This window comes from Fistularia commersonii, chromosome 17 (genome assembly GCF_037954325.1).
Source record: "Fistularia commersonii isolate RoL2024-O1a breed Wild chromosome 17, RoL_Fcom_v1.0, whole genome shotgun sequence".
In the NCBI taxonomy this organism is placed as follows: Eukaryota; Metazoa; Chordata; class Actinopteri; order Syngnathiformes; family Fistulariidae; genus Fistularia; species Fistularia commersonii.
The window spans coordinates 5094175-5112375 of NC_141300.1; the positions used below are offsets into that span (position 1 = coordinate 5094175).

Below are 18201 nucleotides of genomic sequence, written 5' to 3' on the forward strand. Positions count from 1 at the left end.
ATTCCTGATCCCATCCATCCTCCCAGTCCCAGAGAGCCTCAACATCTTGGCCTCTTTTTGCTCCAAGTCTGCCGCCCCTCTTGTCCTGAACGCTAGTGTACAGCATCACCCGTCTCACCACCCTCTTTTCCTTTCATTCGGGCAGGAACTCTTTTATCACACCTTACCCCTGACACGTTGCAACCTGCTTGGATGCGTTTCTTCACCTCTTTTCCACGCTCTCCATTGCGCTGGACTGTCGAGCCCAAGTACGTACATCACCTTTCTGACAATACTGTGCAATAACATCATGTTGTGCGCTCACCCAAAGCCAAAGAGGGGACAACCCACTGCCCTCCAACAGTCGTGACGCGAAGGTGCATCTTCGTGGGGCGCAGGTGACAAATTACGCACGCTGCGTGAGAAGATGGAGCGCGCACAGGGCTAGTCGTGACTCACCGTTGGCGTTCTTCCCGCACATCAGGTGCTGCCAGGGCTGCAGGGACCCCCACAGCTCCGCGTCGCCGTTCACGGCCTGCTCCAGGGTCTCCACGGTGAGCGCGGCCACGCCGTTGTCCCGCTCCAGTTGCAGCGGTTGCGGTGCGCCCCGCAGTGCCCGCGCGTACACCTCGCGGAAAAGGCTCTCCGCGCACGCCGCCAGGTAGATGGCTGCGTGTTCGTGGACGCGCACGGCCACCCTGCTGTCCACCATCCACCGGAAGAACTTGCCCACGTTGAAGACGAGCCCGCAGCGCGCCGACTTGCCGCGGCTGAACTTGTCCTCCTCAGTGCTCATGTTGTAGAGGGACAGGGCGCGGACCGCCGCGCCCACGCATCCCGTGGAGACGACCCACGACAGGACGACCCTGACGGCGCTCTGGACCTCGTATTTGGTGCATTTGGCGTAGCGCAGGCTCAGCCGCTGCGCCTCCTTGGCCACTCGGACCAGGGCCCGGCTGACCAGCACCGACAACCGGAGCAGGACGTCCTGCGTGGGGGTTGCCGGCGGGCTGATCTCCTCGTCCTTGCCCAGCGCGCTCGCCACTTCCCCGAGGCTCCAGGGCACATCCTCAAGCTCGGGTAGTTTCGCGCACTGCCCGGTGCACTCCAGGATCTCGGCGTCTTCGATCAGGACCGTGTTAACAGTGTCCAGGCTATTGTGCCGACTGTGCATGGAGTCCGTCAAATGCCAGTGGTTCCCCCCATGTGCCTCCGAGCAGCACAGCGACGCGCTGGAAGACCTGAAGGAGTCGGCGGCGCCACCATAACCCGAGTCCAGCGTCAAATCCTCCAGGGTCCTCGCAACTGACTTGCTACTCCTCGCCATGGCTGCACCTCATAGCTATGGGGGTTCGGGGGACGCGAGGGGGAAGCCTCGGGGCGGCGGACGCCATGCACGAACTCCGCTCACTTTTTTTGTTCTTCGCGCAAGTCCCTCCGAGGCTGCGGCGTAAAGTTTGCGAGTTTCTCTCGGCGCGTCGGCAGCCTCCTGGCTTCGGCACCGCAGCGGCTGACAGATGGTGGGCGGGCGGGCCAGCTCTCAGCCAATAGGATCTCGAGACGCCAAGACCGAGGGTTTTGATTGGGCCACTTTGCGGAACCGATAGAGGGTCCGCGAGGTGGCCCTCGGCAGTGTTTATCAATAAAAGGCAGATGTAAACACGACGCAGGGTGATTGTTCCTTATTTGATTTTAAGCGGAATTCTGTCCACTCTGAGGAAACTGTAAAGCGCTGCAAACGAAGGGTGAATCGTGTGCAGTTGAAGGTGTCCGTATATAAAAGACCCTGTCCAGAGGACAAGTCCATTGGACAGGATCAAGCTGTCGAGATATCTTCTCTGGGGCCCCAAGTCTGATCGTAACATGACTCAAGATCATTAATAATAGATTGCATGCATAATGTATCCTTTCGCGTTGCTCTGGAGGAGATCTCAATGAAAAGATCTGGAATGACTTTCAAGGTCGTTGGCTGGGATCACTGTTAAGAGACCAACCTGGTCTGTCAGTTCTTCACACCAAAGCCTATAAGACCTCTCTGCCTGCTGGGACTTCGTGGCACTAACTTAAATGAAGCCATGATTGAAAGAGAACAATTTATAGGCCGGCAAGAAATTCTCTTCATTCATCCTTGAAATAAATCCATCGTCCAGGTAGTTTGCCAAATAAGATAAAAGACCAAACTGGAAAAAAAAAAAAAAAAAAAAAAAAAAAAGATCATTTAAATACATCAAGTTGAACGAAAGTCACGTATTTTGGATTATGTGTATTCAGTATACCGGATAATGGATTTTATCTAAAACTGTCAAAGAAAAATAAAAGTAAACATATGGATAGTTTCATAGAAACTCTATTTCCAGCTTTTAAAAAAAGGTCAAACGATGGTCACGTGTTTACACCAGCAGTTGAAAGTTATTCCCTTATCTGCCGGACTGACCTGACACAGTACGACTCTTTGTGGAGCAACAGCGAATCCTGGTGTTTCGTAGCCAAACTTCAGTTTCTTAAGCGGGCCAAACGCTTATGGATCCTCATAAATTTTCTTTAAAGTTGTATTGAAATATTTATTGTTGGCTACTTTAGTAAAAAAAAAAAAAAGAGAGAGAGACAGATCGAACTGTTCACTTCTATACTCAACCTGCAGACGCCAAATCCGAAAAAAAGAAAGTAAAAGTCTTATTAGTGATTTTATTCCTGTGGCTAATGTGATATTCGATATGATAGTTTTATAAAGTTTTAAAGGTTAGCAGCATGAACTTACTGACAGCGAAAGCCAAAATATGCAAAACACAGCACCCGATGTGGACACCCTCACCGCAACGCTTTGTCAGTTAGAAGGCAAATCGATTATAAATTGGAAAGGAATTTGTCGATTAGGTTCCCACCATGCCACGGGGACTGGAGATGAAAACCCTGCTTTCTGGCAGAGTCAATTAGATTACAAACAAGGTTTATTAAAGTGCTTTGTCCCTGAGATGTAAAGAAAATACAATAATACTTGATTAAATAGAAGAGGTGTTCAGGCCCTACCATCCCAAGAGGGTCAATAAGTGAATCAAATAAAGCAATCCTGAAATTGTTTTGACAATAAAGTAAGATCTCAGTTATAGATTTAAAGTCTTATTTCTGATCACAATAAACCTTGAGATTTGCTCTTTTCCATCTGTATTTATTTTTTGAGCATGCTCTCTTTTTTCTCTCTTTCTTTGTATCAGCATGAGGCTTCTCCAGGGTACTGTTTCCCCTCCAGATAATGATTTTTATTTCAAAACCAAACATATATACTTTTACCGAGACCAAAGGGATGAAGGGTTAGTCAGACTTTTAAATAATTCACGAGTGTTTTAATGTGATATAGAGGTCTGAGATGACCTTTTTTTGAGCATCCCTCTGTAAGAAGGTGGGCTGCAAATGGTTTGAACATTGAAACCAAATATGTTTGAATCAAGAATGCTGTACTGCTGAGAGGAGCTGGATATATAACCTATATAGATAGAAATGACTGAGAGGGGACTCACGGATGGGGGGCAGGGGCCTGTAAAAATTAGATAACTGGGTAAACAGGCAGACTGTCGGGGATGAAGATGAAGACTGGTTAACCTTTACACATGTTTTTCTCTCCAACAGCCTGTATTGATCTTGCTACAAAAAAAATCTATATTTACATGAGTACATTTCTTAAAGGCAGGGGTGTGCAGCATACATAAAATGTATGCCAAATATATCAAATTCATTTTTTTTTTTGTGCTTAACAATGCTTCTTACAATTAAAGTAATGTATTTAATGCAGTTGCGTCTTTTTTTGTAACACTGTTTCTATCCAGCACTACAACTGAGTTTTGCTTATTGTGGGATGACATTGCATACGTAAGACAATCCCCCCCAGTCAGTATCAGGCATTGCATGTCTCACACACACTATTTGACATGCTCACCATGGGTAGAAACGATATACAACAAGAAAAGAAATGGTCTTAAATATTGAACATGTTGGCTATTTTATATCGTGAATCAGCAGAATGGCAGAATAGAAACTACTACTAATATGCTAATGATAATAACAATAAGAAGAATCATAATCATCACGTTAATAGTGTCAGGAAATGACAGAAAGAAATGGGAAAATATGAACAATTGAATAAACTGAATAATGATTAAAATGATTGAAATAATTCATGAGAAGTGTCTATTACATTCTAACACTTCCTGAGTGCCGCACAAAAGGTTTAAAATATTTGTTTCACTGTTTCATCTTCCTTGACTTCCTTTAAACCTGCTAATACCTAATATCTCTAATGGCTGAAAAATTTAACTCCAGAGTCCATGATCCTGAATCTACAGTTATTGTTTTGCGGTAATCTTTTAGAAAAGTCTTTATCGCAATAAGAGGTACTTCACCTCTTATGGGTGGCGAAATTATGCAACAACCGGGAAACACTGTCATCTCGTGTTGAAATTGGAAAATGCAGCGTGTAGCGCACAACTTGGCATGGCATTTTATTTATGTGGTTCACCCTATCTGGTCGGCCCTTTATTGTAGGCGTATAAAGAAAAAAAATCATGCGGGTTTAGAGGCACAAGGACTATACTTTACTCCAGAAACGAGGGTGGCTCAGAGTTGAACTGCCTCCGTGAGAAAGGTGCAGACAAACTACAAAGAAACGGGTCCTGGCACAGGCAGATGAAGATAAAGTGAAGCAGTTATTTGAGCTCAGTTATGATAATTATTCATGCCTTGCAGAGCAGGCTGTTGTATTACTAGTTGCTTTTTTAATTATTATTTATTTTTGTTATTAGTTGCTTTGGAATCAAGCAACTCTTCAAAATATCCGTAATACACATCTATCATGAAGTTCGAAATCAACATAACCAACATCAACATAACATAACATAACATAACATAACATAACATAACATAACATAACATAACATAACATAACATAACATAACGTAAGATGACATAACACAAGTCTGTTTCAGTAGTGTAGTCTAACCATAGGCTATTATTACGGCGATATGTCAGCTGTAGTACAAGACGTTTGATTTGTTTCACAAGAGCAATTATGGCGGGCGGGGTTGTAACAGACTCCACCAAGCCATAAACGACTCTACAGTTGACGCTTAAACTGTGTACGCCGTTCATTAAAACGAGCACACCGAGTGACAGACCGGCCTCGCCGCTGGACATGTGCTCATCCGGGTACTTCACACCGTAATACGTAACTCACTCAAGTCTCCGCACCCGCTTGTATCGAAAATTCTAGACGTTAGAATTCTATGAACGTAGCTCTGCAATACTAGTCTTTGAAATAACATGTTTCGAGGACATGATACAACTCCCAATGTTAACAATTTAAGGCGAGATAGAAAAGTCAAGGAAGCACATTATGGAAACGTGACAAGACGAGTGTTGTGTAACAGCCAATGCGGGCCAATCGAAGCGCTCCGTTTTGCCCTGCGTGTCCTGTGGGAGGAGATGTTGATGCACGGGGCTCATTGCATGGCACTGGAACTACCTTGGCTTTACAAACAGTTTATTACCAGAGAAACGTGGCGCTGGATCCACTGTTGTCGGAATTCTACTCGGTAACCGCCAGGATACCCACGGCAGACGTTTGTTTTTGTCCAGCCAGCGTTCCATGTGATTTAACGACGTCAAACGGGATAGCTTACAGTGTTATTGCGCTGCTGGATGTAAACGCTTCGGGTCGAATCTGCGTGTCTGTGCGACGTCGTCGCTAGGCTGTTTGGAAAACTTCAGGTTCCATTTGTTTGTGTTTTGTTTTATCTGGTGTCCCTTATTGTATTGTTACACATGCGGCCACGACCGGGCAAAAGACTCAGCTGGGTGGACGATTCCATGGAGCAAGGTTAACTTTAGCCTCAACGCAAACCCGCCAATTCAGTCATTTAGTCTGAAAGCTAACATTAGCAAACCGAAACGAATGGACATCTAACTGTTATTTTTATTGTAAACGCTTTTTGCCATCGGTTGTGGTTTGTCCCGTGGGGACACCTTCCCGCTCTCTAATCCCCCTCCACTGGGGACCAAGCAACCGGGCGATATGGTGGCCAACACCATCCACTGGTTCAGAAAGGGACTGCGATTGCACGACAACCCCTCTTTGAGGGACTCCATCCGGGGAGCTGGCACTCTGCGCTGCATCTACATCTTGGATCCCTGGTTTGCAGGATCCTCAAACGTGGGAATCAACAGGTGGAGGTAAGAGGGGAGGGGTGCAGCCTGCTATAGACAGCGTAAAAAGTGGGTGGAGACTGCCAATGCCGTTGCAGAAGGTCCAGCCGTATCCCGCCTCCAAGCGCGGCTGGGAATCAAAGAGGTCATTGTTGAATATAATTGGAGGAATGATCACTCCAATTGTGACCTACAAAACAATCGCGACTCTGTGTTGACAAACTTTGAGTCAAGTTTCATGGAAATGCAGATTATTTTGCAAGTTTGAAATAATTTAAACACTTTGCATGTTATTTGGCATGCAGCATACTGGGAAAGTATCCCATTGAGCAGGTATTTTTCTATTTTCAGTTCTGTATTTGTTGGTTAACTGGACTATGAGCTTTAGTCAACTGACTTCACAGTGGACAAGCGGTGGTACTTCTTAGCAGATGACTTAATGTTAATAGTTTCATTAATGAAATGTTCACAACATCTAATGTATATCTCACTGATAGTGTCACAACCCAAACATTAGAGATAAATCCAGCCAAATACATTTTGTGTATTGAAATCAAAATACAGTAAATCAAAATTAAATTATGTTGATCTTATATTTGGAGTTTTTTAGTTGACTGTACTAGTTATTGTCACCCTCTAATCAACATAAGCAGTTATCCACTTGCAGACTAGCGCTTGTCTTGTGTCCGTGGCCTAATCATGATGGACAATATGGCATGCTGTGAAAAATGCGCAAGCAGGGCCGACACCTCAAGGAAATTGAAAGCATCCAAATCCATGACAAATGTTTCCCAGAGTTGTGGAAAAGTGCACCTGTGCACAATTCCTGAACTAGTTACACTATGTTTTATTTGTTAATTGGGATAAGCAGTTAATTTCAACAAACTGAAATTAAAGCAGGAACACCAGCTTCAATGCATGAAGATGATAGGAGCACCGTATGTATATTGTTTGTATATATATTGCTTTGTCAGTGCTTTACACTGGATTTCATTCACCCATTCACAGACACCGATGGCAGCAGAGCCGCCATGCAAGGTGCTAACCTGACCATCAGCAGTAAATGATGCTGAGATTGCCTGACCAAAAATAATCAATCCCTAATGAAGCTATATAATTTTAACCCTCATATTATGTTAAGGGTCAATTTGACCCATTGGGTCAATGGGTGAAATGGGTCAAATTGACCCTTAACATAATATGAGGGTTAAATTGTTGAAGAACTATTAAATGAGTGAACTATAACTCTTGTGCCTGCTGGTTGTGTGCAGTGGTGCCGCACAGCTTTCAGTCTATACAGTATACACCTAAATAAACCATTAGAAAACCACACACAATTATCCACCCTGCTGTGTTTTCTTTTCATATTACTTGTATGTCATAGATCAGTGTTTGGTTTTCTAGACGCATCACAGTTGTCTTTCTCTTTTTACAGCCAAAGCAGAGATTATTTTTTTCCTTGGCGGGATGTTGTTTCAAGAGAGAAACAAAAAATAATTTATCCCTGTGTGCAGGTTCTCATGACTATTTCTGTTGGGCAACACTGAAAAATACAGTGTTATACCTGTTTTTAAATTCCACAATGTTCTTTGATATTTGGTCTATATTTGATTATCTGTGCAAGTAAGGCTTTGGTTTCGCTTGGTTGCCTGTTGGAAGTTGTATCGCTGTCAGCCATGACTCGTGTTAAGACAATATAGTGCTCGAGTAGGTTATTTGTCTCTGTGTTTGTCTATTAGTTTCAGCCTTGACTTTAACATTTGTGCAAGTCATTGCTCTCACTAATATATTCTGATTAAGATGTTTATACCAAAATAAAATTTGACTGAATAATATATATAAAGAAATATGTATATTATATATATTATATTATAGTATATTATATCAGACATGTTTTAGATGTTAAGCTGAACAGTAACCAATATAAAATGGAACATTTGTTGTTCATTATTAGAGAAAATGGTACCTTTTATAGTAATTTATTTTTCTTTTTGTAGATAAATTCTATTACCTTAATGTGAGGGGATGATATTGGCCTTCATGTTCAGGCTGTGAACCTGCCGTCATTATGGTATAAGTTAGTGAGTTTGCTCCTCATTTCAGAGCTGAGAGTGCGGGGAAAGGGGTCAATGTGTCATTATTTCATTATGTCACACATCATTTTGAATTGCAGCAAATTAACACTCTCACTTGACCACCAATAAGTTTAGTCAGTCACCACCACCTGCTGTTTACACCCTATTTACACTCCTATCAGATCACCACTCTTGCTTGGATTTAGTCCATTATTATTCCTTCCCGTGTGGTGTTTGTTGTAGTTGATTTAATGACACTACATTAAAGCTCATCTTTGATTTTTGAATCTTTTTATATTTCCTCCAAATGGAATTACTCAGATTATTTGGGATTTTGTGTCCTGACAGTATTTAATTAACCTTTTTCAGGCCATATTCTGGTTGGTTTTTATTGCCCTCTTATTTGATTTGCAATACTCATTTAGCACAACCAGCTAAAAAGGTTTTGGAAGCAAATGTCTTCATGACCAGTGGGACTTTTACTTGAACAGTTATTGTTGTTCTTCAGTTGCGCTCAAGATTTTAGATGTATTGGGTTCTTTTTGTCAAACAGTTAGTCCAGTGTTTTAGTCCACAAATCTGGATGTGTGGGTGATTAGCTTCCTGTTGTTTGGCTTTAGGTTGTCATACAGGATATTACAGATGACAAGGTCCTCTTACTGTGTCCCCTTGTTAAGCAAAGCAACAGCACAACATGTCTATTCTTACAAACTATTAGGCAACTGCCACCTCATCTAGTCTTAAAATCAATTACACAGAAAGAGTGTTTTTTTTTTTTCTTACCTGTATCGGATTTTGGTGATTTTCCTTCTTACAAATGCACCTGATTGCCAGTGACTTTCTAATTTCAGTGTTGAAATTATTTCTTTCTCTTGGCTCAACAACCAATGCAAAAGAATCATAACAATCTGTGCTGTCTTGGTGCAGTATTCTACCAGTGGTTATCCAGGGGCTTACCCATCATGCAACTCTCATATTTTCTCATGCGTAACAAGGCAAATGTGTTTGTCTGTTTTGAATTGCGTGTGTGCGTGTGTGCGTGCATGCGTGCGTGCATGTGCGCCTACATGTGAAATTTGTTCTGTCAATCTCTCATGAAATTAATAATGAATTTTGTTGTATATGCTTGTTTAAATTCAGTTCTATTCTAATTAGGCAGAAATTGCCTGTCAAGAAGCTGAGCTATAAAATATTTTAGAGGTCACCCATGAACAAAGATAATAATCTCAATGTGACTTGTGCAAAGAGATACAAAGGAATATTTTCTTTTATTGGTTCCCAGGTTCCTGTTGCAGTCTCTAGAGGACTTGGATGCCAGCCTGCGTAAACTCAACTCTCGCTTGTTTGTCATCAGGGGTCAACCCACAGATGTCTTCCCCCGGCTTTTCAAGGTATGAGATGAGACAAAGCATGGAGTTTAACCCCACATTTAGCTTTGTCTGGCTTCTTTTAAATCAGCACTGCAAATTTTGTAATTCCTCTTCAGCCTGAGGTTTAATTTTGGCTTTAACACAGTTTTCCTCAAGTTGTAATATATATATGTATGTTTATACACACACATACACATTCACACACACACACACACACACACACACACACACACACACACACACACACACACATATATATATATATATATATATATACATACACACACACATATATATATATATACACATATATTCTTTTTCTTTTAAAGGTTTTTAAAAAATAACATTTTTAATTCACATTTTTTGATTATTGTAATCCAGTTTTATCCATCTTCAACATGAAAATCATTTTTTAAAGAATCCATGTTTTTTTCTTCCTTTATATATTATATACTAACACGCAGTGTTTGTGTTTCTTACCAGGAGTGGCAAATCACTCATTTGTCCTATGAATATGACTCTGAGCCGTTTGGCAAAGAACGTGATGCTGCAATCCAGAAACTAGCAAGTGAGGCCGGGGTCGAGGTCATCGTGCAGGTTTCTCACACCCTTTACGATCTGGACAAGTATGTAACCATATTAAGAATTTTCAATATGTGCTTATTTGCGCTGATGACTCTTTCCTGTCCTAAAGGATCATTGAAGTTAACGGCGGTCAGCCTCCTCTGACATACAAGCGCTTTCAGGCCCTGATCAGCTGTATGGATGCTGTGGGCCTGCCTGAGGAGACCGTAACGTCTGATGTCATTAAGCAATGTGCCACGCCTATTAGTGAGGATCATGATGATAAGTTTGCCGTACCCTCACTTGAGGAGCTTGGTAAGTTTTAATTTCATGCATGTTCTCGTCAATACTTCGCAACATGCTTCGACGTCACCGCAACACAGTAACACTTTTTATTCACATATATTTTGCTTTTCTAGGCTTTGAGACAGACGGCCTGACCACCGCAGTGTGGCCTGGTGGTGAAACAGAAGCCCTCCTTAGACTGGAGAGACACCTGGAGAGAAAGGTATGAGAGCCAAAACTGTAATTCAAGCACTATTTGATCCTGTAAGCCAACTAGTCACATCTAAACATCGAAAAATTTTACAGGGGTCATTCAGGAGTACTTCATGTGGCTAATACTTGAAATAAGCTACTTCCTGTCTCATTGCCCCAATTTTTATCCCTATTACCAAAACTGCAGCTTCAGGAAACATAATGCCGGGTCTGCACATCGCTGTAGCAATAACCCCCGATCATAGTGATGCAGTACTTGTATATGCAGAATCAAGCGAGGCTGCGTAATGCCACTCTTGCACCAACAGAGGCAGTGCGTATTATGAAAATAAACATGTAGTAACCTCCTGATAGGGAAATTGCAAATGTTTATATGGTGTAAACAAGCCAAAGTCAGTCTCTTGAAAAAAACTTGTCCCTTCCAATACGATGTATTGACTATCCAGCTCACAGGGTTAACAATCTATTCCTGAGTTTCACCTTTTGTTGGAGACAGCAGCATGTTTCTGCATGAAAGATGTTTGAAAGGAGTCTCTGATGTTTCTCACTCAGAAAATTGGAATGATTAGCAAGCAGAAATTTATTTTGTGCTGTGTCCAAAATTTGAGACAGAACTCATTTTGATCTGTGATATAGACCACTTGTGATTGACATATTTTTCTGCTTAATGTTAGAAGCACACTGCAGTATGTTTATATTTGTGAGTTCATATTTTTTTACATAAACAGAATATATGTGAAAGAAGAGCTTTCAGATTAAACAAACAGACTGAATTTGTTGACAGGATTTTGAGATGTTTGCATTTTTCAAAGGGAGTCATTATGTTAAAATTAGGTCTTGAGTTCCGCTGGAAAAACCATACAGTACATCAGTCTGAATCCTTTCATGTGGAAAGGGACTTCAGATGGTTCACGATGTTGCTGCTTGTGAAAACTAACAATGTTGTTCTGTCACCATGTTATTACATCTATTATAACCCACTTACTGTCTGCAGGCTTGGGTGGCAAACTTTGAACGTCCTCGCATGAATGCCACCTCCCTCCTGGCGAGTCCGACTGGCCTCAGCCCCTACTTGCGCTTTGGTTGTCTATCCTGTCGCCTCTTCTATTTTAAGCTCACTGACCTGTACAAGAAGGTATTGATCGCCATCGATGTGGCATGAAATCTCTTGTTGTTTCATGGTGCTGTTTCTTTCAATAATTGATGAAAGAGTGGAAGAACACTGATGTGACTATTCATGAAAATCCTCTGCTTGCTTGATTCCGTAAGGTAAAGAAGAACAGCACCCCACCGCTTTCCTTGTATGGCCAGCTGTTATGGAGGGAGTTCTTCTATACAACAGCCACCAATAACCCCTGTTTCGACAAGATGGAGGGCAACCCTGTTTGTGTTCAGATCCCATGGGACCGAAACCCTGAGGCGCTGGCCAAGTGGGCAGAGGGACGCACAGGTTTTCCCTGGATAGATGCTATTATGACTCAACTGAGGCAGGAAGGGTGGATCCATCATTTGGCGCGTCATGCTGTGGCCTGTTTCCTCACCCGAGGAGACCTTTGGATCAGCTGGGAGGAAGGAATGAGGGTGAGCAATGACCAGCTTGATAAAAATACAGACACTCACATCAAAATCAAAATCAAAATCAAAGACTTGATTTATTTAATTAGCTTTTTGGAGTACAGAGCATAGCTGTCTTGGAATTTCGAAAGGTTTTCATCCAAGCAATTTTGTTAGGAACAAAATAATAATCTCAGAATAAAGTTTTCATTATTAAAAAGAATATTGTCCCTTCTGAGCAAAATTGTCAGCGGTCTTTATGAAAAAGAAATCTGTATTTTTTTTTATTCTTGATTATGTCCATTAATAGAGAGTGGTCTCTGCTGCAGGCTCTCCTCTGACGAATTCATACATAAACCCATGTTAAATACCTGAAATAATCCAGACACTGACTTTAGGTAATAGTGCTTACTCTTGTTGCTGCTCTTAAAATGGTATTTCCATGACTGCTAGCTTGTTCGTAATCTTCAACAACAGCATGAATGGATTGCATGTGCCTTACTTCTAGACAACAAGTCCTGAGGTGTCACACAAATAGTACTAAAGGACTAAATCAATGTTCCAGACACTTCAATATCTCAATACTAAATTGAACCCTAATAAACAGGCTGTCATTTATAAAGAGGAGGATGTCCAGGCTTCGATGAATTCCAAATAAGGCACAGAATTAGAGGGTTCGCTCTGATTTTAGGTGATATCATTACCATAGAAAAAAATATCGTAATTTACAGAGTTTAAGCCGCTACTTTTTTCACAGTCGAACACTGCAGCTTAAACAATGATGCAGCTATCTTATGGAATTTTTTGGGATAACAAGCTTCAATGCCAACAAAATATTTTGCCTCGTCATATCCAACCAGGGAAATTCTGAGGCTGTTCAATTACGACACCGAAAGAAGAAGACTTTAATGGTTTTAGTGCGCAGGTGGAAGGCAAAGATAGCAATCAGCTGGAGTAGGACAAAGCGGCGTTAGAAAATTGATGGATGGATGGACTTTTCCTTGTGTTATTTATTATTAATCTTTTTCATCAGCTGTATTGTAGGCACTCTTTGGAAAAAGCAATTCCAGTATGTATTTGTGGATGTTAACGGTATGTATTTAATTAAAAGTAAAAAAAATGTTTCTGTGCAACATCTTACTGTCTAAGTATCTCATGTTACAACATGGACACCTGCATTTTATAGAAAAGTGCGGCCAATGTTTGATATACATATGTATATATGTGTGTGTGTGTGCGTGTGTGTGTGTGTGTGTGTGTGTGTGTGTGTATATATATATGTATATATATATATATATATATATATTTTTTTTTTTTTTTTTTTTTTTAACCTGCGCACCTTATATTCAGATGCACTCAATAGTTCAATAGTCCAGAAATTAGGTTAACTGCATTTCTTCCCCAGCAAAAAAAGTCTTAGATTTCTGCCCTGTCTTATCTCACCACTCAATGTCTCTAACTCTCCGCCCTGCCAGGTGTTTGAAGAGTTGCTGCTGGATGCAGACTGGAGTGTAAATGCTGGTAGCTGGATGTGGCTTTCCTGCAGTTCCTTTTTCCAGCAGTTTTTTCACTGCTACTGTCCGGTGGGGTTTGGACGGCGCACTGACCCGAACGGTGACTTTATACGGTCAGTCAGCTCTCCTCTATGCATGAAATGGTCTTCACTCGCATAGTGTAAAGCTGTACTTCAATTTGCTTTTTATTCAGATAGTCACAAATCCATCCTGGTTACTCAAGGACACCCGCACTGATTGGTTAAAATACAACGTGCGTGCTGTTTGAACTGATGCAGTGCTCCCTGTCATATTGTCATTACCGCCTTAGGTCAGTCAGCATCAATTTGTAGTTGACCTTCAAAAATAAATATGCCCTTGACAGTTACTTTGCTACCCAATCTGTTTGGGCATCAAACAGCCAAAATTTTTTGCATTCTTCTTTCCTCATTTAGTGGTTGATAAAAGAGTTGTTGGTCCCTTGTTTTTTTGCATCTAAACAACCTTATCAAACAAAAATGCATCAAACAGTTGCACATTACATCAGTGCTATTCAAAACTTGCCACATCTTTTATGAGAAGTCTTTCACATAAAAGGAAAAATAAAAACGTGGAGTTAATAATGCAATCCAGAAATTCACCCTGGGCTGTTTGATTTTTTTTTTTAAATGTAAATGTTTTATTTTTTGCCTTTTTGATACTCCAAATGTACAAGGTAACGTTTTTGGTGACAGATTCATGTTGCTCATTCCTCTGAATAACAGTTATTTCAATTTTTTTCATTGGAAAAGAAAAACACTGCATGAGCTCCTGCCTGCATGGAATGCATTTGTTTTTCCTCATTTGCTCTACCTCCCAAAATTTGTTCCTTCCTTTTGAAACCACAACTTTTATTTCCACCAGCAACTTCACGTACAGATTCCATTGCTCTTTAAGTCGCCCTCAGGGGGTTCTGGTTGTCAAAGGAACACCATCTGAAACTACTTAAGAGCTGTAGTGGGTGGAAATGGAGCGAGCTCTTACAAAGGCGCTGGAGAGAAATTTATTGATGGAAAAGTACTTGTGTGCGGTGCATTTACGGTTTTGCTCCTCTGTTAAAGCCATATGGAAGGAGGCGGTAGCCACACTTAATGTCACTGATGCAAAGCTGTTACTTAGAACAGTGGGATCCATAATAATGCCTAAGCTATATATTACAGTTGCTCCCGATGGTCTGGTAAGCAGCGCCTTGCATGGCAGCCTTGCCACCAACTGTGTGTGTGAGTGTGCGCGCGTGTGCGCCTTAGTATTCCAGTGTAAAGCCCTTTGAAAAAAACACAAGGTGATAAAAGCGCTGTAAAAGAGGAGACCACTTACAGCTTTACATCTTCACCAGCATCTCAAGAACACAACAGAGCACTTTAATTAGCTGATGCTGCTCGTTTTCGGTGCCGGTATTGATGTTGCTACGTTTTGTTGTGGGCACTTGGAAGCTGCTCAATCTCTTCAAAATGGATAAAAATGCCATATGGTTTGCTTTTGCTCTTTGATAGTGTCTCACGAATAAATCACTGTTCTCAGATGCATAAAGACTATGCCTATATATATCAATGAGTAACAGTTTTACTCTGCATCACACTGCAGAAATCAGCTTCAGGTAAAACATTTTTGCAGTTATTTGGTTGATTATGTCAAAGTCTCACCTTAACCCTCGACTTGTGATAATCACTTGTGATTTTGATGTAGGTTTATCAAATATTGTACAGCTCTGTAGCTTCTTAAATAAGTTTATTATATTGTGTTTATCAGTGGGCATAACGTGCACTATGTCTCTTTCCAGGCGTTATCTGCCCATACTGAGGGGCTATCCTGCCAGATACATCTATGATCCTTGGAATGCTCCTGAAGAAATACAGAAGGCAGCCAAATGCATCATTGGAGTGCACTACCCCAAAGCTATGATGAACCATGCCGAGGCCAGCCGCATCAACATAGAGCGGATGAAGCAAATCTATCAGCAGCTGTCCTGTTACAGAGGACTGGGTACGGATTGGCATTTGTGATTATTACACGAAACATTAAATTTGTCCAACAAACTCGTGCCTTGCCTCATTAGATTGTTGCAGAATCTGCTTTTTATTCTTATCCTATCAAACTTTGATAATATAAACTGTGAGTGTAGAATATCCTATTTTGTGTGTTTCAGGGCTGCTAGCAACTGTTCCAGACAATCATAACACTGGACCAAATGAAAGCAATGTCGCAGCAACAACTCAAGTCCCTGCCGGGTCCTCTGGAGAACCCTCAAAACAGACAGGAACTTCTAAAAAAGGTACAGTTGGTGTTTGACATGATAATTTCTCAAATACATTTTGTCATTTAACTTCTTATTCTTGACTTGTTCAATTGCTAAAGTAGTAGTAGTAGTAGTAAGTGGATGCTGGGCTTAATTGTAGAATGAGGAAAAGGCTCTCTGTCTTGAGACACCATTGAAAACAGTCTTACATAAACAAGGATTGCGCTACAAAACAAATCCCTTTTTATATTCAGCTCAGGATTTTTTGTCGCATCCACCAAAAGAAAATTTCATTTGATACATGATTAGTTTTAAAGCAATCTGTATAAACTCAGCCAATTTATTTGCTTCTTTATTGTCATGCAGAAAGAGGACAGTCAACACATAAGCGTCGGCGTGAAGAAGCCCTAGACGAGGTCAGCTCAAAATCCTGGAAGCAGATCAAATGAGGTGCAAAGACTCAGTCAGTCTGTCCTGGATGGAAAGTAATCCTCTCCTGCAGTGCCTTCAGCCAATACAAGTTAATAACTAACAGTCACAGAGGCGATAGACCGAAGGTGTTGAAGCCAATGGATATTGCTGACTGTCTCAAGAACTCTGGAGCTGCAGCTGTTTTTCAAGCCATTAGCGCGCAGTCAGCTGTTACCACGTTACATTGCGTTCTCACTATAAAGTCTTCACATCAAGCAATGTGAGGCTGTCTGTTGTCTTCCCGTTCTAAGATAAAGCCACTGATTGATTATCATTATTATATTTCTGGATGGGCAGCACTTGCCCTTCGGCCTCACAACACATAGGACCCTGGTTCGATTCTGGCAAGGGGACCTTCTGTGCGGAGTTTGCATGTTCTCCCCGTGTCTGCGCAGGTTTCCCTAGGTTCTCTAATTTCCTTCCACAGTCGAAAAACATGCAGCGGGTTAATTTGGAAAAATTGGAAAAATTGCCCTGCGATTGACTGGCAACCAGTAGCGGGTGTCACCCAATGACAGCTGGTATTGGCTCCAGAATGAGTGCAGGATAAGTGGAAGAAGATTGACGAATTAATATTTCTAGATTTAAAACCCCAATTTTCAGTGTTCAAGTCCAATTGTGGTAGCATCAGGTCAACCAGCATGTGTGACACATGCAGATAGTAACTCCCTCTACCCACCCCCAAGCACACGCACACACACACACACACACACACACATACACACACACACACACACACACACACACACAGACGTCACCACAAAAATGTGATTGTCCTCTGTTAAACGAGAAGCATAAATTCGCTGGAAGGTGTTACAATATGGCCTGCCAAAGTCAAAGAAATGACTACAAAATCAGAATTCACAGTATGCACAGTAAGTCTGAAAGACTCATCCAGAAAAAAAAACAATGTAGCGCTATGCAAAACCTCGGGAGCAAAGGCTGTTGTCATGGAGATCCTTTTTTCTGAAACCATTCCACCCCGGGAGGGCGGTGCAGCAGCTCCTAAAATTTCAGCCTCCAAAACACCCTTGAAATAAATCAAAAGGTCTAATCTACTCCTGAGAGGCTATGCTGAAGTTCTTCTAAGCAAGATACTGAACACCTAAAAACAACGGATGAGCAGGTGAAATAAGGCAGGACTGTCAAGTCTATTCACCTAATATACTGTAAATGGATTTTATAAGAAACCTTTTATAACATTCAATTAAATTGAATATAACCCCCATGAAATCAATGTTGTTTTATGTTGTATCACACTGCATCAGTTTTATCTGAATGTACAAAGTCAACTATGTGTATATAGTGACATCACTGTAAATATTTGTTTTTGATTTTCAATATTTGTATATTGGGTTTTACCAGCTCCCATCTGTAAGTAGCTCCTATGTTCCCAAAAGTTTTCCTGTGTTTGCATGTTTTTTGTCTCTGAATTTTTGTATGGGGGGGGAAATAACCAAATTCAGATTATATTAAAATGGCAACATAATAAAGACAAAGTATTAAAGTCCTTCAATTTTGTACTTTTATATTTAAATCCTGGCTCTGACAGGTTCATTTGAAGACCAAACTGCTGGACACAACTGGCTTGACTCAAATCTGACAAGAGTAATTTGTAGAATTCTAGTCACTCATCAATCAATTCAGCCTTTCATTTTGTCTGTGATTTAATATCCAAGGAAGAAAACAGCCAAACGCAGATGAACGGGTATTATTTCCATGTCTCTAAT

General features: G+C 41.3%; 2 protein-coding genes across 3 annotated transcripts in view; one reads left to right on the forward strand and one right to left on the reverse strand.

Annotated features, from left to right (window-relative positions):
• The window catches only part of abtb3b (ankyrin repeat and BTB domain containing 3b), a 77118-nt gene extending 75679 nt beyond the window's left edge, over positions 1 to 1439 (reverse strand). For both annotated transcript variants that reach the window (XM_086163467.1, XM_086163466.1), the window contains exon 1: positions 439 to 1439. In XM_086163467.1, coding sequence (XP_086019593.1) covers positions 439 to 1306 — 868 coding nt within the window. In that variant the 5' untranslated portion in view covers positions 1307 to 1439. The remainder of the gene's footprint in view (positions 1 to 438) is intronic.
• Positions 1440 to 5455: 4016 nt separating this feature from the next.
• cry1b (cryptochrome circadian regulator 1b) lies at positions 5456 to 17973 on the forward strand. Its single transcript, XM_086163523.1, has 11 exons — positions 5456 to 6198; positions 9529 to 9637; positions 10100 to 10242; positions 10311 to 10495; positions 10600 to 10688; positions 11673 to 11813; positions 11948 to 12259; positions 13708 to 13859; positions 15545 to 15747; positions 15911 to 16036; positions 16367 to 17973. Exons 1-11 carry the CDS (start codon positions 6041 to 6043, stop codon positions 16447 to 16449), a joined length of 1701 nt encoding a protein of 566 aa, XP_086019649.1. The 5' UTR covers positions 5456 to 6040; the 3' UTR covers positions 16450 to 17973.
• Positions 17974 to 18201: the final 228 nt, after the last annotated feature.

What these genes read in the sequence shown, in the direction of transcription:
- cry1b (XM_086163523.1), top strand. Translation starts at nt 6,041, where the DNA reads ATGGTGGCCAACACCATCCACTGGTTCAGAAAGGGACTGCGATTGCAC. An exon ending in GTGGGAATCAACAGGTGGAG is followed by an intron (nt 6,199 to 9,528) that starts GTAAGAGGGGAG and finishes ATTGGTTCCCAG; the next exon opens with GTTCCTGTTGCAGTCTCTAG. An exon ending in GCTGGGAGGAAGGAATGAGG is followed by an intron (nt 12,260 to 13,707) that starts GTGAGCAATGAC and finishes CCGCCCTGCCAG; the next exon opens with GTGTTTGAAGAGTTGCTGCT.